Source organism: Pseudoliparis swirei, chromosome 1 (genome assembly GCF_029220125.1).
Source record: "Pseudoliparis swirei isolate HS2019 ecotype Mariana Trench chromosome 1, NWPU_hadal_v1, whole genome shotgun sequence".
Taxonomy (NCBI): domain Eukaryota; kingdom Metazoa; phylum Chordata; class Actinopteri; order Perciformes; family Liparidae; genus Pseudoliparis; species Pseudoliparis swirei.
In genome coordinates, this window is record NC_079388.1 from 6076359 (window position 1) to 6103151 (window position 26793).

The window sequence follows — 26793 nt, forward strand, 5'->3', positions numbered from 1 at the left end:
TCGACTTGAATAACGTGAACACACACTATCCCCTGGATCCGCCTTTTGATTCGTGCACATCTCCCCTCGTGGTCCACCTTCTAGGACGGCTGCCAGTTGCACGGCGCGGCGCAGGCGGGCACCCCTGGAAAGTTCTTGCGCCGGAAACCCCTTCCGGCTCCCGCGGACCCCCCCCCCGTCGGCTTGAGCCCCGTGGAATGCGGCGTATGCCTTTCTCTGTCAGACGGCCGCTTGTTTTGGAACAGGAGACGAGATGAATCGGAGCTCAATGCACCCACGCACGCGGCAGGAGGAGGGGAGGGGGGAGGGGAGGGGGGAGGGGGGTTGGGATGACATTTCCATCGGATGTATCTCAGAGACGCGTCCCCGACCTTACGGAATGTGTTCCCTTTCGGGGTTTTTGTTTTTGTTTGCCGATGTGCGTCTTTTAGAGGAATAGCAACCAAATCGATATCACGGGTTTTCCCCCGTGAGACGGGAAGGCACCGGCAGGTCTCGCGCGTCCTGAAATGCACACTTTGAACTTGCCCCGGGCTCTTCGGGTCAGAAGCGGAAACTCCCGGGCGAGGAGGCGACGTGGACAGAAGTAGGTGTTTTGAAACCGTAAATGTCGACCCCAGACTGCGGCTCTTCATCTCTTCCGTACTTCCCTTCCGCTCTCTGTCTGCGTCTGTCTAACCACACACACACACACACACACACACACACACGTCGGCTACGTGCCAAACAGCTCAGCTGGAGTTGCTCCAGACCCTCCGGGCTCCGAGAGAGTTTGATTTGTGTTGACTTCCTGCAGGAACTCCCCCCTCTCTGCAGCCCGCGGCTCAAAGACTATCAATTAGTTCCTTATTATGATCCCTGGGAGGGCAATACAAGTGAGTGGGTTCAAAGAGCACAAAGGCAGACACACACACACACACACACAAACCTGTTTTGTCCCCTTGAGAGTCCCAGTTTGGACATCCTCTCCTCCAGTCCTGGAGGAGGCTGTTCCTGCCCGCTGCGCTCTGTGTTTACGTTCCACCAGACGTCGCTCACCGCCCACACGCAGGACATCACGTCAAATGTAATAACTGCCCGCGTCCTGTTGTTTTATTTTTCATTCTCCCATCACAACATCGTCCCGTTTCCAGCTGTTTCCTTCGTGCTTCTTCCTAGAAGGCAGCGGCCGTCGGCTCGGGGAAGCCGGCACGCCGAGTCGCTCCTCAAAACTAAAGGGAGGAACACTAGATATTAGGAGCTTTGATTTTTTTCAATAAAAATACCCATCGGAAGGTTGTTTTTTTCTTCACCCGATGCAGGGTCCGTACGGTCATGGAAAACCTGGAAAAGTCATGGAATTTTAAAATGGTCATTTCGAGGCCTGGAAAAGTCATGGAAAAAAACTTAAATCATAAAAGTTTTGGAAAAGTCATGGAAATGTGTTATAATCACATGTTCATTCACGCCGAGTTTGAAATTATGAATATGTTTTTTAAAGAAAGACGCTCAAAATATAAGCCGGTGTACGCAATCAATACGCAACATTTTCAGAATTTTTCCGTTTGGTCATGGAAATTTGGTTTAAAGTCCTGGAAAAATCCTGGAAATCCACTGGTCAAAATGTGTAAGAACCCTGCCGATGATATCCTCAGTGTTCTTCAACAAGAGTCTGCTGGGTGTTTTAATGACATTTTACCATGAGGTTTAATTATTCATTGTTTCTGAGGCGTTTGTCGTGCTGACCCACAGCGATGAAGAAGGCCGCCACGGGAATCACCTTCAGCGCTTCTCGTCTCCGACATTAACCCACGACCTGAGATGTAAAGCGAGGGTTGGTAACGTACCGTGAAAAAAGAAGCTCTATTTGTTCTACTTGTTGAAATTCCCGAAACAACCCGACGGCAACCAGTGAATTCAACTCTCCGAACACAAATCTGGTGTCTGGAGTTACTTTCATCAGAACAGAGTTGGCAACACTGGGCTCGGTTGTTATCGTTCAATTTAAAGTCGAAACAAATAAAAACTCCTGATGGGTTCATCTGGATGAATTCACTGCGTTTAGTTATCATAGTTTTGATGCTAGCACAATTTGATGGAAGCAGACTAACCTGCAGGATCAGTGCCTTGTTGCTACGCCGAGCCCACTTGGCAACGCCACGTTCCCACTTTGCCACATGACCCCCCCTCCGCCCTCGTCCCCTCCTCTCCTCTTTTTGATGGACCCTGTCTGTTGTGCAGTGATGAAAGTCCAAAGAGGGGGAGGGGGGGGGGGGGGGAGTCTGGTCTGCTGCCCGCTACACTGTGCCGCCGCATTGACCCGGTGTATGGATCTGTGGCCGGCCAAGTGGAACAGGATACACTACACAGGGAGTAACTACTTCTCTCTCTCTAGTATTGAGTTTTCTCCTAGTTGCGGGTGTTTTTTTGTTTGCCGCTGTAAATGACCGTCGTGCAGCAGGACGACGAGAGAGAAAGCAACCGTTGATTATCAAACGTCGGCGGCGCAGCGCAGTTTCAGCAGGCGCGGGGCGGCGCGGCCCTCCGTCAAAGTCTCCATGCCGAGCTAAGCGCGGACACCCGCAGTACACCACGCAGCCACACGGAGCCGGAGGGTCTGACCCGTTCAGATCATTGCAGCCTCTCCTTCTGACTTTGATCCGAACACCGGCGTACGACTTGTGTTGTCTGTTTGTGTGACCAATGAGAGGAAAGTAAAGGAAGGACGCACGTCTCTTCTCAATGAAGCGGGCGTGTCGAGACGGTCGGGGACGTTTACCACGCATCTTTAGATCAGGAGCCTTTCAGTTCATATGGCGGCGACACTTTAACACGTCAGGCGAACGATTCATCCACGAGGGAACATCGACGTGGAATTCCTCTCCTGCCTCGTCGATGAGGCGAGTGAAAGTGTGTCTGTGCGTCGACTGTGGATTTATATAAATATCAAGAAGAGGAGCATTGCTCTCCGTTGTTTTCCTCTCTTCTTTCTGAGCTCGCTGCACTTCTGAGGGCGACTTTAGGAAACAGTCGAGAACCGGAGACGGCGGCGGCCCGATGGAGGCGGGGCTGAGACGCCGTCTGCCCGCCGGCCCCCGTGCACTCGTTTCCCCCCTTTTCCTTCTCTATGAAGTCTGTGTTATGATGTGTGTGTGTGTAGTCCACTCACGCCTTCGAGGTGTGTGTGTGTATGTGTGTGTGTGTAGTCCACTCACGCCTTCGAGGTGTGTGTGTGTGTGTGTGTGTGTGTGTGTGTGTGTGTAGTCCACTCACGCCTTCGAGGTGTGTGTGTGTGAATGTGTGTATGTGTGTGTGGTGTGTGTGTAGTCCACTCACGCCTTCGAGGTGTGTGTGTGTGTGTGTGTGTGCGCGCGCGCATTCCTTTTGAGGAACACCATTTCCCCTGGCCTGACTTGGAGTTGAGCTAATATTTGTTGTGTTAGAAGTGAGAGCCGTGTGTCAACAGGAGCCCGGGGTTGGTTCTGATGATATGCATCACCTCCAATCTCTTGTAGAGAGAGAGAGAGGGAGAGAGAGGGAGAGAGAGAGGGGGGGGGAGAGTGAGGGAGAGAGAGAGGCAGGCAATTGTTACACGACACACACGCACTGTAAGAACAGACAGGCCTTTCAACCCCCGCTAGGCATGGACATGGTGATTTTGACAGGCTTTTAGCAGAGCAACCTCCAGGCTACGGGGTTGTCTGCAGCAGCGGGTTATCCCCCCCCCCCCCCCCCCACCCCACGGACCAGACGGACAGACGGACAGGCGGTGTGGAAGCTGCCCTCCCGCTGGCTTATAATGACACAGTAATGACACAACGTGACCTCCCGGTGTGGTTGTCGGGCGACGTTCTCGTCGCGTTGAGGCTCCGGTGGGTCGTGTGTTTCCAGACGGGGCTTTAAGTGGCACAAAGTCGGCGTCTGCCTGTGCTTCTTTATTTTTAGGTTTTAGGTTTGAGGTTTTCCTTGTTTTCTCTCGATGCTGCCGTCACAGTGCGTTGCAGAGAACGTTTGCCTTCCACACGCTGGACCGCACACGCACGGCTACCATTGACGAGCGCTGGAGCGACAGAAAAGTTCAGCTTCATTCGATGAAGAGTGACTGAGTGTAATAGTATCAACGCCCTTGTGCTTGATGGCGGCTGTCGGAGTGAAGCTTTGTCCTGCGTGCTTTTTTCAAACAGGAATGTGATTGATTTTCCAGCCCCTGCCTTCCCCGATCGGGTTTGGCTTCTCACACAGACGACAGACACCTTTGTCGATGTTGAGGTCCTGCAGGTCCTAAAGTTAACACAACTTTAATATCGCATTCGCTTTTCCGTTATCCCAGGGGTGTCACACTCATTTTCACCGAGGGCCACACCAGCCCTCAAAGGGTTGTAACTGTAACTCTGTATAAACTACTCAAACATATTGTTAAATAACTCTCTTTGCATTTGATTATTGTTTATTTGAGTGTAGAAATATTATACATGAGAACATTTCTCTAATATTATAACATAAATTCCAATTCATTTGAAACCTTCAAAATAAAAGCACGGGATATTTGTCTTAAATGTATTCAACAAAAGGTGATCAAATGTCTTTCAAGCCGCCAGAGGCCACATAGAATGATGCGGCGGGCCGGATTTGGCCCGCGGGCCTTGTGTTTGACACCTGTGCGTTATCCGAACCGCTTATCCTATTTTAATGGCCGCAGGGAGGCTGGAGCCGATGGAATGCAGGTCAGAGTTCATCTCTTAAGGCACATATAGAGACAGACAACCAGTCACACCTACGGGCAATTTGGAGTCCAATTAACCTGAGTTGGAGCCGGAGAACCCAGAGGGAGACAACTGGTCTCAGTTCACTTCACTCTGCTTTACGGTGGATTTAAGTCTGGTTGGGCTCGCGGTGTGTGTGTGTGTGTGTGTGTGTGTGTGTGAGATAAGGGGCTGAAAGCAGAGGCTACCTGTAAATGTCACTGTTGATGAAGAGGGAGACATTTATCTATTGGAGAAAAACACTGAAATTGGTTAAACTCATGTGATTTATTTGTCAAATGGCAAATCTAATCCTCAAATTATATTTACAGACTAGCCGATGGAATATAGCGGCGCTTTTAACAGCTGAAGAGACAGCTATTTCCTTCAGTGTGTGTGTGTGTGTGTGTTTCCTCACATTCGTGCCGATTTGGTGTTGCAGAAAGCTAACCCGCTAGCTTAGCTCAAAGACTGAAAACGGGTGGAAAGGCGGCCGGTGGCTGGATTCCGTCAAACTCACGACGTAACGGTTTCTGTCCAAATGAGTCACTGGAACTATTTGATCAAACATAACTTGCCATCGAGGCGAGGCGATCGCCCCCGCACATCGCATCTGAAAGGATTCCTGGTCGTACAAAGAATACATCAAACTATCATTAGCGATCTGCTTGTGCACGTCATGCATTCAATCACTCGAGAAATCGGGTGAAAGTCAAATGATTATAGTTATGTAATGTCTTTGAAATCCTTTGTGGAATCGGCTCCAGGGGGATCCATTGTTTCTTTTGACTCTGTGTGTGTGTGTGTGTGTGTGTGTGTGTGTGTGTGTGTGTGTGTGTTGATATGCTCAATTGTATGTATAATCAGTGAGTGCATGGTTACATCCATTTGTAAAAAGTGTGTATCTGTGTGTCTTTATACTCTAATGTATGTATAATCAGTGTGTGTGTGTGTGTGTGTGTGTGTGGCCTCTATCTCATTAGTGCCCGTGGTCACCATTTGATCTGTGGCCCGCCCTCCTCCCGGTCCATTGTGCTCACATGGCCGATGCATAAAGAGCCGCGGATCGGCGCATGATCGGTTCTCCGGGCCGCGGCGGCGGGGTTGTGTGTTCGACTGTTCGTAGGAGACGAAGGCAAAAAAAAGTTACGATAAAGTTGCTTTCAACAAATTCCCCCTTTGATCCGGCGGCTCGGCGCGGTGAAAAGGCCTTTTCTCTCACAGAAGTCAGAGCCAGGCGGGAGCGGGGGAGACGGAGATCCGTTTCATCTCGCCTCTGTCTTTCTTTTCCTTTTTCCCTGCCTCTTTCACACCGTGGTTCAGGGTGTGGACTCCCCGCCTCTTTGTTATGGAGAGCGCCAGGCCTCTCTTTCTCCCTCATTACTTGACACAAGCACACACATGTGCGCGCACAATGACTTTAAAGCGTCGCTGAACACGCTCACAATAGAATCGCGGGTGTAATTGGAAATGCGCAGACGCGTGTTGAAAGGAGGACTTTCCCCCTCTGTGCTCTCGGAGAGCATCCCTATCTGAGATAACCGATACGGAGCAACCCCTAGGGTCATTGATCAAGCATGTTGGTTTTTAAAAAATCTTTAAATATAAAATAAATAGAATATATCCGAGTGCGCTGAAACAAAACAAGCTATCTGAAGATCTCGGAAATTCTATCAAATTTTCTTAATTTGCTTTGTGAATCCCAGTCAGGGGGAACTGGCGATGCTGAAAGCCGGAGATACGAGATATTATTTACTGACCTGAACACATTGGTGGACGACAACATCCCGACTTGCTTTTTGCCCTTGTTCAAAACACAAAATGTCCCAAACTTAATTTTTCTTAATTGCTATTTACCCGTTTTCTCGTCTTTCTCCCAGCATGCCTATCCTTTGCAATTACACCCCCTCCCCCAAAGAAAAGAAAAACGTGTTTCCTGCCAAGTTAATTGATTATATCCTTCAATCCAACTCCATTCAGCCCTGGGTTTATCAGCAGCACAACATCCTTCAGAGCAGACCTGGAACTGTAGCAACACACACACACACACACACACACACACACACACACACTATACTATTGTGGGGTCTTTCTTTTGTAAAGCGGGACTATCAGTGTAGAAGGGGCAGTGCAGCTGACCACAGATTGGTGAATAGGAGTTGAATGGATGTTGCCATGGATGCATTCATAGCTATTCCAGTCACATACATATATATATATATATACAGGGCTCCAGACTAACTTTTTTTACTAGGAGCACAGTGGCCCCTAACTTAAAATTTTAGGGGCGCAAGCAGAAAATTTAGGGGCGCACACTATAAATCGACTTGCAAAGTTTTCATCATCATTTTTACTGTATTACTGATAAATAATTTGACAATATACAATCTTATGCCTGTTTGCCTTCATGAACTGCAAAACATTCACAACAGAGAACTCTTCAGAAGTTACTGTATTGAGTTTAAACATATTTTAAGAGAAAACATACCTTGAGCATGTGCATGTTGCACTTCGATGTGGCCAATCAAAACATGTATTGGTTTCTAGAGATGCACCGATCAGGTTTTTGGTGCCGATCACTGAAATCAGTATCTGCTGATCACCGATAATACCGATCACCGAAATCAGTATCTTCCGATCCGATAATACCGATCACGGTGTTGATTGAAGCATTCTATTTATTGTGTAGCATTATTGCCTAGGACTACGAGGAAATACATATATGAAGCAACTCAAACATTAAATAAATTACAGATTTCTTTAAACATTTAGGACTTTTACTTTGAAAAATGTCCTAATTGATACATTAAAATTGTTTGATTGCTATTGTAGGGGATTTCAGATATGTATGGAACACATCTGCATCATTCATTTCCTGGAACTCTTGGGGAAATCTATATACAGGACTTTTCTTAACATACAATAGACTGACTAATTTTTATAAACTCTTCCTTGGTCCAGTAAAAATGTTTTAATGTTCGCATAATTTAAGCTAAATCTCAGAAACGATCTCTAAAGATACAAAATCAGTTCATTGTTTACTTTTATATGTTCGTGTATGATTTGTCGACATCTTATTTTGAAAAACGGATGTTGTTTCACGTGGTTCTTTCCGCTAACTTTCCAAAACCGGATGGTGTCACTTAAATCCTTCCGATCACTTTATCAAAATCCTCGCGCGCTCCCGATCCAATGTGTTTACCGTGAGCGACAGTGTATAGGGGCTCAGACATGTGAGAGTCGGCTGAGTCGACCCAGAGATTCAACTCGGGTGACGGGGAGGGCCGCTTGATCTCGGTGACGGGACGCCCCCTGCGTGTGATCCTCTGACCTCTCACTCTGGCCCCCCCGCCTCCGTTGCGTCTCCGTTGCGGCCTTTTTTTCACATTAGCCCCCTCTCACACACAGGCCAGCCTTCTTCTTGCCTTTCTTCTTCTTCTGGAGTTAATGTCGGTTAGCAAACCAGTCATTCAGGCATTACCGCTAACTATAGTGGGCTGAAGTGTAGAACAAGTTTGTCAGCAACAAAAATATTTAATAACAAAACAAAAAATCTGCTAATTTACTGGTCGCCGCATGCGAAGTTGATGAAAATTTACTCAACTGTGTCTAATTTTAGGCGTGGAGCCCTGATATATACATATAGTTCCATGTATGCTCTGTACGCCAGTGGTTGTGTTTGTATGTTTGCATGTGTGCAACAGACACCGGGCTCTGCGAGCGAACCCCTTTGAGAGAAAACTCACATTTCCGAGTCTTACTTCTTGGGACAATCTCAACTTCCACAGCCGTGTGTTTCCAACAAGTGGGCTCTGTTCGAACTGTGGTCTTTTCAGCCAATCAGTCCATTAAGCTGAAACACAAACATTCCCACAGCTCGGGCTTGTTGTCGAGACAACAACGATGCCGTGAGGGGGGTGAGGTGGAGGAGGAGGAGGAACGGGGTATACACGTTGTGATTGGCCACCTGGTCTGGATTTAAGTTCTAAAATGGGGGATTTGTTTCCCGCAGCTTTGGTCCAGACTGGACACATTTTGACAACTAATGGATGGATTGCCAAGAGATATTGTACCGTCACTCCAGATTTCTTTTCCTCTCGCGCCACAATCAAACTTCACACTTATCCAGTGAATCCTCCCGACGTCTACTGGGTGGAGCGGCACATTATTTCATCCTCACGGTCCCCAGTGGAGAGATCCTGATGAAGCTGGTGAACAACTGGCTCAATGAACTGTGAAAACCAAATCCTTTTGTCTCACTTAAAAGGAACCTCCTATAGCTGCCATATAAAACACAGAGTGAAGTTTGTTAACTGGCACTCAGACACTCGGATGAACGTTAGTGTCTGCTGTGCCTTTACACTAAATACAAGAGGCGGGTTGTTTAGACGCCGTGGACGGCACCGCTCAACAATACGAGCTTTGGGTCGCTAACGCGGGAGCATTTCATGTTCGACAATTAAATAATCGTCGGGCAAAGTGTCGGCCTCAAAGCAAAAGGGTTTTTTAAAAGGCCAAATGGAAACGTAGCCACTCGACCTCGACATTTAGCTGTCGGTGGTAAAAAACACTGAAAAAGTGAGCTGTGTGTAAAGAGTCTGAGGGATGGGGAGGGTCTTCAGTTTGATGGTGGCGATGTCCCAAAAGAAGACAAAACTAAACGCGCCTCATGTCCTCAAAGTCTTGTCATCCTGTTGTTTTCACAGATAGCAGACGCAGCCAAGACCTCTCAGGTGGACGACTTGTACCTGGACGACGCAGGATCAGGAGGGTACTACCCCGAAGACGACGATGACTTCAACTCAGGGTCTGGCTCAGGTAAGACCAATATATATATATATATATATATATATTTATATATTTATCTACACTACCGGTCAAAAGTTGTATAATGCCTCAATTTCTCTAAATGAAAGACCTACACGTTTAAGGGTCACAATGGTCGGTCTTCCTTTGTTAATTGCCTTTTTCTTGCCATTATAAGAGCAATATCCGACTTCCTGCAGCACAGTACTGTCCCCATAAAGCTTCAGAGGCCGTCGTAACAGTCTGTCCTCACACTGCTTTACAGGCAGTAATCAACACAAGTTGAGACACCTGTGGGAATCGTTAGCATCAAATTTCGAGGCTTCATTTACTTCCAGAGCAGCTGCAAGTCGTTAACCCTTAATTACTTGTTCCCTGAAAAAAGGCCGTTTTGTATAACTCTGAAATTTACATTATTTTTCAGTTGTTGGTAAGCTAAACATTTTTGTTTTAATCTCTGGCAGTGTGCCGCTGACCTTTGTACCATTTCAGGTTATTCACTGGATTTGAACTGCTTAAATTTCAATAAAAACTGGAGAAATGGGCGTGTTCTAAAACTTTTGACCAGTAGTGTATGTATGTATACATATATATATATACATATATATATACGCACACACTTTCACTGCATTACTCACTTGCAAGCTCATGAGACAATCACCCAGAGGTGTGATGATGTCATTCATTTTCAAGTCTGCTGCAGGTAGGTTTTGCAAACAGCCCCCCCCCCACACACACACACACACACACACACACACGCTCTCACTTTACCTCTCCATTCTCCCATTCTCTTTGTCTGTTCTTCCTTTCACCGCCCCGCTCTCTCTCTCCCTCTCTCTCTCTTGTGAGATTGCTCCATCACCCAGACTGCTGTGGGCAAGTGTGCACATTCCACACTTCTTTTTCTTTTTTCATTAGCTCATCTGCCTCACTCGCTTTCAGCACCTCCGGCCCTCATTCATTGAACAGAAGTAACAAGGGAGTTGCACAGAGAGCCGTATTGGGTAAAAGGGGACAAGACTGTGATCAATGGCTCTTCCAATACTATTACTCCCCCACTCGCTATTCCATAGGAGACTCAAACTGTAAATAATGCATCCAAGCGTTGCAGTAAAGTAAGACAAACGACACGACAGTGGGTGTGAAATATTAATGCACGTCCATATTTTATCTTCGTAACATAGTCTTCACGCCATGTTCACATGCGAGTCATTTTAACCCTCTTGGCCTTTTTAACCGGAAGACATTATGTGCCTCTTTCTCCAAGGTGGCGGTGAAGAGGTGGTGGTGGTGGAGGAGGCGGTGACTGTCAGCATGGTTTACATCCAGCCCAAAGCGGCGGTACCCACCCAGGACGCCACCAAAGATTTCACGCCCAGGGTGGAGGAGGCCACGGTCCGAGAAAAGGCCAAGGAGAAGGAGAGCACGCCCAGGAAACCCGTCAGAACAGAGGTAAGAGGCCCGACACACACTCGCATAGGAAACCCGTCAGAACAGAGGTAAGAGGCCCGACACACACTCACATAGGAAACCCGTTAGAACAGAGGTAAGAGGCCCGACACACACTCGCCCAGGAAACCCGTCAGAACAGAGGTAAGAGGCCCGACACACACTCACATAGGAAACCCGTCAGAACGAAGGTAAGAGGCCCGACACACACTCGCATAGGAAACCCGTCAGAACAGAGGTAAGAGGCCCGACACACACTCACATAGGAAACCCGTCAGAACAGAGGTAAGAGGCCCGACACACACTCGCATAGGAAACCCGTCAGAACAGAGGTAAGAGGCCCGACACACACTCGCATAGGAAACCCGTCAGAACGAAGGTAAGAGGCCCGACACACACTCACATAGGAAACCCGTCAGAACGAAGGTAAGAGGCCCGACACACACTCACATAGTTATGTCTGGTACAGCTTTGGAGTTACAGAAATTCTAATGATCATATATATCGGTCCCATTTTTTCTTTTTTTTTACAATCGTGACCAAAAAAAAGTACTGAGTCCCTCTCCGGTGGACAAGCTACTTATAGCGAAGATGTTTCACATTAAATCTTAGAAATATCTGTATATATGCAGCTCTATCGATTATATATCAAGTTAGCTAACGTCAGCCGATTTATCAGGAAGAAAAGAAGCACATTTTCTCCTGTTTTTAACAGTTTCTTGAAGAAGAAATCCTTTATGATACTGTTGACATGCCCACATGAGCATCTCACATTTCTTAAAAAACTTACAGCATCCAAAGACTAAAGATATATGAAACTATTCCGTTCTCACATGTAGAACAATGTCATCCCTTGCTCTTATGTTTGAAGTACATAAGACGTCATCGCACTTGGAGTCATCTTGTAACCACGGCGACCCGTTTATAACCGTCGCGACTCGACAGAGAGACGACGCGGTAGCCGACCCGGAGCGACATCAAATCCTCCGTAACGCCGCGGGGTCACGAGGCCGCATGCTGGTTAAAGATCAAGCGCTCACGTCAATTCCCAATATTTTTTGCTCCATTGCAAATTATGGAGGATTACATCTCTCTCAGACATAATCACATATTCTGGAACCATCCTAGATCTCACTTCTGCGGGACGCACTCTTCCCGCGCCGTACTGGATACTACATCTGTTGGGGATTAGTCGTCAAGGTCTCGACCCCCGAGGCCGGGTCTACCTGGCCCGGTTCCCCTTTTTTCCCCTCTCTTGCCTCCGTTCCTACCCCCTAAGGCAGAATGCACTGGCCCAGATCCATTGTGGTCCTCTGCAACCATCTCGAGTGTTTTTGGGGACGTACAAACAAGAGGTACATTGGGCCCGTATCCTTTCCAGATGCTTCTTTTCCTCGACTCCAAGAAACAACTGCTGTCCACTGGCTCCGTTTTTCTTTTTAACTACTTTTTTGAGCCTTGCACTAATCTTTTTTTGGCAATCTGGATTTTCCTCTGGCCAGCCTCTATAGGTTTCACTAGCCAGGCTCCATGTTGGTCCCCATTGTGCTCCTTTGACTGGACTGACATGCTAAGTGGACCAGTAACCCCCATCTCCCTTTTACTTCTTCAAGATTCTTTGGAGGAAATACACTTATTTGATACTCATTCGGAAGCTGGAGCAAGCAGTTAGCTTAGCATATATATTTTAAACAAGTGGGACAGATCCCCCGCCTCAAACAAGTTTTAAAATCCACCTACAACCCCCTTTAAAGCTCATGAATAAACTAGGGCTGTGAAACGATTAAACATTTTAATCAAATTAATCACAGGTTTCTGTGGATTAATCATGATTAATCACATATTACCGATATTCTCGGTATATTTTTGTGAGAACATAAAGATTTATGACAAAAGACGGATATATACATTTATACACAGGGGTGCACATCACTTTTTCAGTGAGTTACTCAGGTGAGTACCGGGGGGGGGGGGGGGGTGCTAGTGAGAGTGTGCTCACCTGCATCGGTAACCCTAATCCTAACCCTAACCCCCTAACCCTGCACTAGAATAAACATGTGCTATCTGGGTTGTTTGTTGTGCAAACTCCTGCAAATAATAATTCTTCGCTCCATCCTGTGTTCCTCCTCATTCAGGCCCTGGTGCCGGTCACTGAGGACATGCAGAGGAACCAGGTGACCAGTACGACGAGTGCCCCCGGCTCCCCCCAGGAGCCCATCGAGGTCCGCACTGAGAACCTCTTCCAGCGGACGGAGGTGTTGGCAGGTATGCGTCACAATAAACAGACGGCGATCGGCGGGCGTTGCTACTTTTGGACCGTTTCCATACTGATTTGAGCTTTTAATGTTAAGCTAAGCTAACGGTGAATTGGCATTAGCTTCGTATTTATATTCCAGTCTCGAAAAAGACGCCGTATTTACAAAAATGTCAAGTTGCCCCTTTCATATTCCGGCTCACGATGGAAGTAGCCTTCCAGTTTGACATTCTACCATAACATTATTTGATGCATTTCGGCGGCATTTATTTAATTTGCCTTCTCGCGTTTCCCAAATTCGTATACACGCTACAACATGTCAGCTTGTTTCTGGTAAACAGCGACGTCTTGAAAAATCCAGGAAATATATTTCCCTAATGTCTCCCACATGATCCCCTTCTCAAATAATAACCATTTTTAATGAACTCCATCTGCATCCCTCCGTGGGACCGGGTGGAGTTCACAGCGTTGTGGGGGTTTCGAGTTTATCGCTTTGAATACCGAAAAAGAGGAATTATGGGAATGGAAATCTCCGTGCTCTCTGATGCCGACTCTCTCTCTCTCTCTCTCTCTCTCTCGCTCTCTCTCTCTCTCGCTACGTATCTGAGGCGAACTCTGATTGGCACGTCACTTTGACTTTGTTGTGATATCCACGCGGTGTCGGCAATATGCAGAATCAACATCGACCAGGACGCCATCAGCGAGACGAAAGCTCAACTCGATTCTCTCTCTTTCTGATGTTCTATGAATAACAGTAAAAACAAGAGACTGTTGCCAGTAGAAAGTCTTTGGATAAAGCTTGTAAATATATATTTTTACAAGCTTTATCCAAAGACATTCTACTGGCAATACTCTCTTTTTTCCCCCCAGCAAATTCAAGTCAGAGTTTCTATCTAACGTAGAGCTGCGTGGGCTAAGTCACCGATCCGATACCAGTGTGTTTAAAAGTTAACTAGGTCGTAAATCCCGCTCCAATATCTAATATCTCATTTATATTGCTGAGAAAACATCTCCCTCAAACCACTCTATCCATTCAAGTGTCTCTACATCTCGTAACGACATTTAAACGCATCAGGATAGCGTCCGCGACGCCCGCCACTCGTTATAACTCGACGCGACCCACGCCGCTATTCGCTCCGTCATTAAGCCAATCAGGGCCGAGCCGTCCGCCGGCAGGATGAGAGTCGGTTTACATGAGCTGTTCGTTAGCAGCGGATGGGAACCGGCTCTCATCCTGCCGGGTTCGACACAGCTGGATGCGGTAATGGTTTGCACGTGTGCGGTACCGGTCGGTGGGGATGCTCCGTGCGGGTGGTCCCGTGGAGCGTCGACGTGCCGGTAAATTATACGATAACGTGAAGTCTGACAGTTGCATTGATTTGGACCCGATCCAGCTTATTGAGCTGGAATCAGAACCACTCTCAACATTATGTTCACACAAAATAAACTAACTTCCAAATATCTGCCAAGTTTATCTTTGGTCAAAAACTCTATTGGAAACACTTTGGCGGAGGGTTTATTTTCCTCCCGAAATCCAATCCGTGGAACTCGTGAGAGGTGAAGGACCTCTTCGTGTCGGCCGTCGCTTGGGAATTGAATTAGTCTTTGAAAAGTGGCGCAACAATAGCTCACGCCACACTAATGCAATGGATTTCACGAGACCTCTGATGACCTCCTGAGAAAGGGCCTTGAGGGCGAATGGAAGGTCTGCTGGACGTTGACCGTCTTTGCCCTCTTTCTCTGTCTCGGCCTCCCTTCAGCTGTGATTGCAGGCGGCGTGATCGGCTTCCTGTTCGCCATCTTCCTCATCCTCCTCCTGGTGTACCGCATGAGGAAGAAGGACGAGGGCAGCTACGACCTGGGGGAGAGGAAAGCCTCCGGCTCCGCCTACCAGAAGGCCCCCACCAAGGAGTTCTATGCATAAAAGCATCGCGCCCGTCGGATCGGCCAATCGCGAGTGACCGTGAAACATCGCCACGGCAACGGAGGAACAACGACAAAATGTTTTTTTCAAGTTGATTAAGGGGAAAAAATAAAATAGCATAAAGGAAAAGCTTTTGCATAGAGTATTGTAATTAAGACCTTTTCTTTCTTCTTTAAAAACGGAAAAAAACGTGAAAAAAGGAAAACCAAGCATTTCTCATTCTATGGCGAATCTCAGTGTATTTAAACATTTTGTGTATTATTTTTGAAAAGGCTGAAAAAATTGAAAAAACGGGATCCGTAACGGCGAGGAAACCCTTGGCATCCGTCTTCTGAGCGGTTTCTGGTCGCTGACCACGTCTAACTGTAGCCGTATGTTACCTGTAAAGAAAAAACAAACAATTTAAAAGTGGAAATAATTGAATATAATTATTCTGTCTCAACCCTACTTTCATTTTTTATTTGTATTTTTGTCCTAGCATGTCTGTTGTTGATCTCTAAAGGTGTATTACATTAATTTATCTTTTTTCTCTGATGTAAAAAAAAAAAAAAAGAAGCCTTTTTTGTAGTTTTGATGAAGCTCTCCGGTCTTCATATTAACGCTGGTAACGGTCGGTGCAAATGTTCCCTTCAGGTTACAATGTTTATTATTTGCTCTGGCGTCAGTTTCCTCGTCAGCGCTTCATTATACCCCGTTTATCTGTTTGTTCTCTTCTCATTGTAGCCTTTTTCCTCTCCTTTTTGTTTTCGACAGCGTTTTTTTATTGACACACCAGGAACAGGTCTTAAAAAGCGAAGAAATAAAACAGGGGAGAAAAGATAAGCGCGTCAGGGCTGGAGAAGAAGAAAAACAAAACCACACATTTTCGCTTTTCTGTTTGATTTGTAGCCGAACTTCTCTTCTATTTAAACGCGTTTCTTTTCTTCTCCTCCACGTTGCACATTCGCTGCTTTCTGCTTCCTCTCCGCGGATTTAGGTCCTTTTTAGCCCACCGGCCCCTCCCCCCTCCCCCACATGTGCCCCCTTGAGTTTAGTGACCCAAACTCTGCTTGCACCCTCTCTAACCCCCCCCCCCACTCCCTCGCTCTTCTTAATCAGATCGGAGCACGGTCAGTCGAGTTGTCAACTCTCTCTCTCTCTTTCTGTTTTGTTTTTTACTCAACGGGGGCCACAAGCGCAGCCGGGCTGTTTATAGTCCCCGTCCCGGTGTTGATGCTCGAGGCCCTCTTTAAGATCTGCTCAGCCTGAAGGCCCCCGCTACTGCACCGGCCCCCCACATGCAGAGCACATACCTCTGCAGCAAACATCCCCTCCCCCGGTAGGAACCCATCTTCTCTCGGAGGGATTGATAAACCCGGAGAGTCTACGGCTCCAGTGTTGCTCGTGAACGCTCTGTCGGCGAGACGCTCGCGCTGAGGGCCACTCGGCGTTTGTGCGGTCGGTGGAGGCGTCTCAGAAGAGCCCCCCCCGCCTCTCCCGTTGAGAGAGGACGCTGTTCGCCGGGTCTAAAAGCGGAGCGTGGAGCCCAGCGGAGCTGCACCCAATGGGAACGCGGCTCGCGGCCACGTGACCTCCTCTTCTTCTTTTCTTACGTTACGTCGACACAAACTCGCGGGAGTTTTGTTTCGCGAAGTTGCCTTTTTATTTGTCTTCTTTGTTTCGCTGTCCATGTGAAGTAGATCCAGCTTCACACGGTCCGAACTCCTAACACCGCCCACCACAAGCTGTACGTCCGCCATCCTTCACGGTTCTCTCAATCTGCCCCCGGGCCCGATGTTGACCCTCTTCGCCCGCTCTCGTCATAAAGCGCCTCTCGGTCCTGAACTATACTGAACAACCCAAAGACTCACAGTATTTCTACTCTCAGACCACCCCCCCCCCCTCCACCAGGCCACATCATGTTGTTTCCTCGTTCTCTCTTTTCTCGTCACTCATTTAGTTTCTTTTCTTTTCTCTCTTCTCTCGTTTAGAGACCTGACCTTTTGAGTCCGACTGCTTATTGGTATATGAAAAGATATATAAATATATATAAATGTATATTCACAAATGTTTTAAACCTTCAAAGTGCCTACCATTTGGACATGTAGTAGCTGGAGGTGAGCGCGAGGCGGCTGCGCACACGACGGAGGGGTGTGAACGACTTGGCTGGCATTCTGTGAGCACGGATGACTGTAATGGTAACTTTTTTTTAGTCTTACAAAAGCTGACAGTATTGTACCTATAAGTTGAAACAACACTACTGAATAAACATTGTGGCCTAATATCCAACCCCCTGTGCCATCTTACTTTCTTTTTTTCTTCTTCTTGTGTTTATTTTAGGTCTGTCAGCGTTAACGAGTTAATCTATGCGATTAATTTGGCCGCGTTAACGCACTAAAATATTTTAATGCAATTAACGCAACTTTGTTTACTTCCGGTGTTCGTTGAAGTTTTTACACTCAAACCGAGTGTCAAACCGCGGCAGTGCGGTTTAACACTGTTTCCGTTTTTAAAACAATTATTTCTCCGCGAAAATAAGGAGCATAAATCAGTTTAACTCGTGGATGAATCAGTCGGGTTTCTTCCTGCTCCTCCTTCCTCCCGTCTCCCCCTCTGATACACAGAGGAACAGAGGGGCGACGTGTCGGGGGACGCGGCGCCGAAAGAACTCGTCACACGAAACCTTCACCGTGATTGGTCAATCCGTTTGTCTGTCAACATGTTGGGGAAAAAACAACCAATGAACACTCAGTAAATCACAAAGGACCTCCCACCTCACAGGTGAGGCTCATTAGCAGCCTGTCAGTCAGAGAGCAGAGAACACGGCGCCAGTACAATGAGCCTCATTGAATAGAGCTGAGATTGTTCTGGAATGTTTGATGTAGAACACGTGGGTATTTGTCATATGCAAACGCCTTTAAAAGGTGAATTTAATTTGTTTTGTAAAATGTATAAAATGAGCCCAGCCTCCAGAGGGTTAACGTGACATATTTGAATGTCAGTCAGTTACCAAGGCCACTGGTTCTGCTGCTGTTCAATGTTAAAGATGACAGGACCAATGGGTCTCAATATACTTCTTTTTTTTTACTAATCTGATGTTTCACTGAAGAAACAATTTGTCATCCACAATATTAAATACCTCGCTGGCACTTTATAGGTAGGAGCCTCTTTGAAAACACAGCTCTGTGTGAAGTTTGGTCTTTAAAAAGAATTAACTTTTAACTTTTAACTTTTAATTGCGATTAATCGCGATTAATCGCGATTAATGATTTTCAAAATGTGCGATTAATTAGTTAATTTTTTTTAATCGATTGACAGCCCTAGTTTATTTACCAAGATATTTGATTCTTCATTCCTAGCAGGGTTCATGAAAACCTGGAAAAGTCCTGGAATTTTAAAATGGTTATTTCCAGGTCTGGAAAAGTTCTTGGGAAAAAATAAAATCTAAAAAGTCATGGAAATGTGTTATATTCACATGAGTGAAATAATTAATATGTTTTTAAAGAAAGACGATCAAAATATAAGCAGGCGTGCGCTCTCGTGCTAGTTTTTTGTGTTTTTTCGCGCTGTAAGTGAACGCACCTCAAGAGTTTTATATATATATATATTGTATTATTTGAATCAAACTTATGTCTCATTCATTTGTGTGATTTAAGGTGTGCTGTATGCTTTGGAATCCTCATTGATTGAATCCTAAATGTTCTCACTTTTTCATGTATACACCGAGATTTTACAAAATGTTTGGTCCTAGAAATCCGGTTTAAAGTCCTGGAAATCCATCGGTCAACATGTGTGTGGACCCTGTTCAGACCAATAGGAGTTATTTTCAACGCTGTATTAATATGAATATCAACATTCCAGCTGTCGTTAAGTCGGTTCAGTTGTTTTACTGAATATAAACCTAGAGAGCAGACGCCCCGCTTTAACAACTCCAAGTTAGACAAACAAGAAACAGCCTTTTATTCAGGCTTTAGAGATGAGAGGCATCTTATTATTTGTTCTACTTGGGACAGCTGGCCGCCTCCTCGCCTACAGCCTGGATGCTAAACTGAGCCCGCCGTCTCCTTGCCTCCTTGCCTCCTTGCCTCCTCGCCTCCTCCTCGCCTCCTCGCCTCCAGCCTGGATGCTAAACTGAGCTCGTCTCCTCCCGGCTCCAGACTTAACAGACAGACACCGGAGAGAACTATCAATCCTCTCATCCAAAATCGGAAGGAGGGGGAAAAAAGGAAAATATAGATGTGAATAAGCGTATGTTTAATAAAACTGTTCCTTTGCGATACTTAAAACCTCATATCAATGAGGGTGCCGCGCTGCTCTGTTGTATATAGGGGGGAGTGTGTGGCTTTAAATGTAGATATGATGCATCAATCCTCTCATCTACAATCTCTACGGGAAATAAAGAAGTGGATAAGAGTATTTTTGATAAAACATCAACTATTCCTTTGCAATACATACAAACCACAGTCTCATATTATCAATTAGGTTATAATTAGTGGCTTTAAATGTATATATGTTTCATTATACACACGTTGGAGCTAGTATTCCCTCTGGGAAGCATTACCACGTGTTGTTTCTAACAAGTAGAAAACAGGCGCCTTGCTTCACGGCTCATTAATCTCCTTTTCTTTTCTTTATTAATCCCAAACAAAGTACTCATTTAGTTAATTATCCAAAACGTAAGACGTTCTTATTCTAAAGCCAAAACCACCCCCATAGCAAAGATATGTATGTCTGTATATCTGTGTATTTAGAGATGGAAGATGGAATGTAAAAAAACTGTAAGGCTGCATTTTAATACTCATGAGCACTTTTGCTCTCTTACCCTTTACTTCAAGTCTAGAGGGGATTATCACTGCAGATGAGTAATCTGCTCCCAACATATATCATTCTAGTGACCTCATCTCCTCTGTGTTAACGAGGGAGATTAGAGTAACGGGGGGAGGGGGGGGGAGATAATCTCACGCAGGATTGCACATCTTGAGTGGGACGAGAACGAGCAGTGAGGCTCGACGTGAGGCTTCACGCTCATTAACAGCTTCGCTTATTTAGAGCTAAGAGCCAGCGTGAAATATCTGCTTCTATCTACATTTGATGGAGTCTGACTGCGTGGTCATATCGTGGTCATATCGTGGTCATATCGCGGTCATATCGTGGTCGTATGGTGGTCGTATCGTGGTCATATCGCGGTCATATCGTGGTGATATCGTGGTGATATCGCGGTCATATCGTGGTCATATCGCGGTCATATCGTGGTGATATCGTGCTCATATCGTGGTCATATCGCGATCATATCGCGGTCATACTTATTTAAAACTGTATCCAAAACTGTACATATAGCACCTATCTTGTTCCTATACACATTACCACCTTCTGTATAGTGTTTTCTTCTATATGTTGTATTTTTCTTTCTTATTAAAGTGTTATTTATAAACTGTTGACTCTTAGAGCCCCTCATCAGATGTCCAAAGTGTCTGGACTGTTGGTCTCTAGGCCACAAATGGAAAATAAAACCTTAAATCTTGATACAGGCCGCTCCATCACACTGGGGTTACTCACACAGCCTGCATGTGTGCAACAAAAAAGAAACAAGCCCACCTTGGATGAAGAGGAAGGAGAAGAGGAAGTGAACGTGCATATGCGGCAAAGTGTGTGTGTGTGTGTGTGTGTGTGTCCTCTCCTCTCGTATCTGACCTGCGTGGAGACGGGATAAAGCCATACCTGTGACATGTTGTTTTAAGTGAATACTTCTCTTTCTGCTCTTTTCTAAGGAATCGGTTCACTCTGTTCCAATTTGCAACTGGATATTTGCCCAGAGGCAGTTTGTACAAGACGACCCATGCGGCGGGGGGGGGGGGGGGGGGGGCGGAGGGTGGGGGTGGTGCAGCAGGCGACCAATGGGAGAAGCCGTTGATTTTGAAGCTTTCCCTGGTCCAGTGTGTTCCCCTCTGTGCTGCATGTGTTTGCCCTTTCAGTCCCCGGTGCGTGTCAAAGTGCAACCAGGAGTATGTTGTCGGTTCATTGTGTGTGTGTGTGTGTGTGTGTGTCTGTGTGTGTGTGTGTGTGAGTCGAGGAGAAGAGAACACATGTAAACCACACTCAGCCAAAGATGAAGGTGGACGGTTAAAAAAAACAAAACACTTTTTAACCTTCTCTTCTTTCTTTTTTCGCCGTTTCTCGGTTTCTATCTTTCCCTTCGTCCCTTTTTTCTCCCCTTTTTCTTTCTTTCCGCTGCCTTTGTAGCCGCGCGGCTAATTCAATGAAGCTGGCGGCCCGTCGACTGGTCGTCAGCGCCAAGCCACGCAGAAACGTCAGGGGAAATGGCGTCCAAGGTAAACAGGCTGTCAGGCCTCATTAGAATCTCATGGCTGGAGACCGAGCCCGGGCCCGGCGAGGCTGGACACGATGATGAGAGCACGGCGAGGTTCAAGTCGATATTCTCGCCCGCCGCCGTTGGTCGTAGCGAGGTCGCACTAAATCTGATTTAATTGCCTGTGTGAGGCGCGAGCTCTATGTGTATCTGTCTCACGGGGGAAAGAGGACACAGCAACACACAGAAGTGCAGCGTGACAACAAGCACACCTTTTTATTCTCACTCCTGAGAACGCCTAGAAAAAGAAAGGAAGGAAAAAAGAATCAACCAGGAGGAACAAATTAAATGTTTTAGGGTTTAAGGGCCCTGTCTAACATTTGTGGTTAGTTTCAGACCAAGTGGCAGATGTACCAGATGCATCAATGGTTGTGAAATGAGGTGCGGTCAGCGGTATTTTGACCATTATCTTCACCCACAAAAGTGCTCACAAACAATTTCAATAACTTTTGCATCAATAATTCAAAAAATTCCAAATATTTTTTTAAAGAAAATAGCCGTAAATGTTTTTCAGAATTCACACCACGACTTTATCCACATCTGTTGCCGTTTAGCCTAAAAAAATAAATAAAAAAAGCTAAAAAAGTCACTGCATAAATCTGCGTTGCTTCTCCAATTTGCCGCATCTGCCATTTAAATAGCAATGAGCCAGATGCAAGCACATGTGGCTCTTAAAAGGATTAAAATGGTTCAATTAATTTAATCCCAAAACACAGTGATGATCAGTTGAGAGACTACAAACAACCCCTTAGCCGCTCGCGCTTTACTTAGCGCCCAGATTATGTCCCATTAAACCAAATAAAGTGGATATGGACACGCTGCTAATGCACAAGTGGCAAGCACTTAATTCCATGCACTGAGTTCTTTAAATAACGCCTTAATAATCTGATACAACACTAACTTGCATTATAATATTGATGATGTATTCGTCATCCTAGCTTACCGTGTTAGCGTGTAAACGTTAGCCAAATAGCAGGAAACACACAGTACAGCAGAGAAAGACTTCTGCACATATTTGGTCTGAAGTATTGGACAGATTAAATATTCGACCCGGAGGCAACGCTCCATATGAAGGTGAAGGGATCGCCAGAGTTATCAAAGAGGGCGGGAATGTCGGCACCACATTCAGGAGGCGTGGAGGTATTTCACAGCTGCGGAGGGAAAGCCGGCGGGTTTCACCCTCCAGGGACCAACGTTGGACCCAGTTCAGCTCCCAGTCTGAAACAGTTACTGTAAATAGGGCTGTTTCCACAAATTGGATTTGATTGATGTCGTTGGGGTTCAATAACAACGTTAACACATCGCAGCGAGCACATTTAACCTGGTATTTCTGGATAGAAGGTCGACTTCGCCTATTCGTCACGGAACGATTATATAACAGAGGTGAGTGAAGAAATCCACATGGGACCGGATCAAATTAGCAAGAGTAAGTTGTAATTATTATGCGGAATATTATGTATGAATTTAAATGTCGATTAAATGACTCAGAACATGTCGTTATAAAAGCCGTAACTGAGTCAACACAGAGGGATACGAGGTGTGTTTCTTGTTCCTGGAAACATTGGAACTAGTGTTGGTATGTTTTTAACCACAAGTGACTTTCTGACTGCAGTGATTGTACCTGTGTCCTCGTATTGTTTTGTATTTTATATACTGTACAACTGGCCTTCCTTTGAGCAACAAGTTTATAGAACTAAAATAATATTTTAAATAAAAATCATTATTCTAACATTGTCAATGTCTTGATTATATTTTATGTTCATTTTGAAATAAATAAAAGTGAGAGTTTTCATGGAAAACACAAAATTGTCTTGGTAACCCCAAACTTTTAAACGGTAAGATATATATATATACATATATATATACATATACACATATATATATATGTATATATATATGTATATATATATGTATATATATGTATATGTATATATATATATGTATATATATGTATTTATATATATATTTATATATACATATACATATATATATATATATATGTATATGTATATGTGTGTGTGTTAATCTAATGACGTGGTCGTCCCTGCTGTGAAGACACTGGGAGTTGGTGACTTCTGTCTCAAGCTGAATGCTCTTCACTGGATTTAAGGTCCTAGTGGTCAAAGAGGGCAGAGGAGAGGAGCAGTGTTCCTCCCCCGGTGAGGGAGGTGAGCTCAGCTAAATACTTCTGAGGATCAGAGGTCTCATTGCCTGAAGATGCTCTCCGGAGGTGAATCATGTCTAAAAGCTGAAGGAATGAAGGAACAGCAACAATGTGTTGAATTTGCACCAATCCGCCGTGGGCTTAGTCTCCATCTCCTTTATTATCATGCCACTCTTTAAAAGCTCTGAGTCATGTGTGAAAAAAAAAGGTAATTTGGCTCCTGAGGTTTTAAAGCTTAATGATGCTTTTTACATTAGGCGCGGAGGCATAAAGTAATTATGCAACACTTTTGCTTTGTTGGGATGATCCACTGGGGAATTTGAACAATTTTAATTTCCTTTGGTTGAAATCGAAAAACAGAGCCGGGTCCAGGTTAGGAATGCAACGCTTGGCTGCTGCTGCAAATTGGTTGTTGCGATTGTTTTAAACATTAAGCAATTAAGTCATCACTGCCGCATAAAGAGCCACACATTGGGGATGGAAGAAGAATGTAATGACTGCTGCTAAGTAACACATTCAGATAATGAGAAAAGAGTTTGTTTCCTGCACTCGGTTCCAGCTAAACGTGACCGGAAAGCCATAAAACAACATGTTTGAGACTCCGCCCCCTTGTTGTTGTGGGCCGGCCTATATGGGCTGGCTCAGTGTCAGAAATACACGAGGGCAAAGGGCAAAACTGCCCCTAAGAAATATCATTTTGCCCCAATATCACTATGAGAGGGGCAAAAAATGCCCCCATAATTTCCTCTAATAATTATGATAATTTAATAGGGTTTTTGTTTTGTTCTTTGTTGTGTGTGTCTCGTCTATATCTTGTAACACAACACAAATCAATAAATATCATTTTAAATTATAAAAAAAAAAAAAATTATTTGTTAATAGTTGTTATGTTTTAAAAAATACAATAAATAACCACAAAAAAATAAGAATTCAATTTAATTTGATTGTCTGATTTATTTTTTGTTTACTTTTTGTTCAAAAAATCTAAGAAAATACTTTTAATCTGTAGACTGCTGCCTAATAGTCTTATTATTACCATTTCTATGACACTTGCTCATATACTGGAAGCCTAAATAAGTATATTTATTATTTTTTAACAAAGGTTACATGTTATTTCACAAGTTTCAAAAAATATATAAATGTCCTACCCTGGCCTGGCTCCACCCACCTGGATCCACTCAAGCCCACCAAGAAGAAGGAGGTCTTGCTCTTTGGCTGGGTCATAACTGAAGCAGAGGAGGAATTTATTTGATATCCTACATGTAAGCTTGTTATTGAAAATAATATACTGGAAAGGTACGCCTCGCTGTTTAGTCATCAGCAACATTTAGTTTAATAACTGTGATTTGATTCAATATTTGTTCTCTAACTCTAGCCGACGATAGACCCATGCGTGAAGGCTAACTCGTGGTTATTCCCCGACAGTCGTTTCAAATGTTTGATGAATAAATGCAAAAAATATCCTCCATGTGTTTTTAAGTTCCCTCTTTAATCCTCAATATTTCCGAGTACACGTCATTTGCCCGGCTGAACACCAATTTGCCGTCTCCGTGCTTCCGCCGGTGACCCCGTCACATCGCTATTAAGTCGTGCGTAATTCCCTCGGGCAACGTCTGCAGAAATACAGATTCATGGAAAGGGTTCATAAAGGCAAATCAAATCTCCCTGGAAACACTCGGCGAGTCGACAGCGGGGCGTCGGCCCGAGACCCGCCAGGACCTCAAAGTCTGAGGGTCTGTGAGTGTGGAGACGGGACTGGGCCTCACGCCTGTAGAACGGGAGGGAGATGGACTCCACGTCGCATTCTTCTACAGCTTCTACCCGCCAGTCAGATGGCAAAACAAAACGATTGGAATATGAGCAATAACCCAACACAACCTCACTGCACTTATCATGTCCAATATAATTAAAAACTGTACATATAACCACCTTTCTGTATGGTATTTTCTTCTATATTTTGTCTTTTTTCTTTCTAATTATAGTGTTATTTCTAAACTGTGGACTCAGAGCCCTGCACTAGATTTCCAAAGTGTCTGGACTGTTGGTCTCGGCTCAAGTGGCAAATAAAACCTGGAAACATTGAAACTTGAAACACATCCCGACAGCCTCTGGTGCCAAGTAATAACGACTTGTGTGTGTGTGTGTGTGTGTGTGGCCCCGACCGTGACGAGATGTACAGTTCAAAGACCGTCTTCAGGGTTAAAAACGGGCATCGCCATACAGACTGAACTTGGAGTGTCTCTCCTCTCCTTCTCCTGCCGTCACCGTCACAGGTGAGCTCTTCTACAGATGTGGACTGTTGCAGGAGAAGTTCACAATGCTTGTTTACTTTAGTCGTTGTTGTGTTTTGGGGGATTTGGTTTTAATGCTGCTTGCCGGCGTTGCCATCTGTGAGTTTTATGCGGCCACGTTGTGCTAAAGTGTCATTTTTAACGAGGCATGCTGCAGCCTACCTTTATCCATATGCCGGATTAATGATATGCTCTTGCGGGTGGCGTGTGTGTGTGTGTGTGTGTGTGGGGAGGTGTATATGTGGGGGTGTGGGTGTGCGTGTGTGTGTGTCTGTGTGTGTAGGGGGGAGAATGTGTGGCCGCCCTTCCAGCCAATGATGCAGTTAACGTACTTACTGTTGGTGCCGGTTACAATACCTCTGATGATGATGTTATTATTTGTATTTTTGGTGATATTGCAAAATAAAAAAATACAGGAATATTCACCCTAAACTATAAGAAATAAATAAATAAAAAGGAGATTAAATGCATCAATCTGGTCTATAACAGGCTCGCTGAAGATTGACCTCTTTTTGTGTGTATTTAAAGCATTTTTGTTGTAGCTTATTCCGTTTAATTCAAACTGATTTCACCCACATTACATTTACATTACATGTCATGATCGCACTGATTCATTTAAACACCACATTCAGTTTGGAGCCATGAACATTATTATGATTTACTGTTTCAGTTTTACAGCCTGTGAGCACACACACACACACACACTGTGAGCACACACACACACACACGAGTGTGTTCCACCCCCAAGGACGACCGCTCCCTAGCTCTGCCAAAACATGTTCCTCTTGGTTCTTCAAACAAGCAGAAGTATCATGTTCAACAATGTTCATAGAATTGA

General features: G+C 45.2%; 1 protein-coding gene across 1 annotated transcript in view; it reads left to right on the top strand.

The window, feature by feature from the left end:
* The window catches only part of sdc2 (syndecan 2), a 46403-nt gene extending 28981 nt beyond the window's left edge, over nt 1-17422 (top strand). Inside the window, exons 2-5 of the mRNA XM_056414248.1 lie at nt 9428-9539; nt 10795-10979; nt 13112-13241; nt 14991-17422. Coding sequence (XP_056270223.1) covers nt 9428-9539; nt 10795-10979; nt 13112-13241; nt 14991-15154 — 591 coding nt within the window. The 3' untranslated portion in view covers nt 15155-17422. The remainder of the gene's footprint in view (nt 1-9427; nt 9540-10794; nt 10980-13111; nt 13242-14990) is intronic.
* Nucleotides 17423-26793: the final 9371 nt, after the last annotated feature.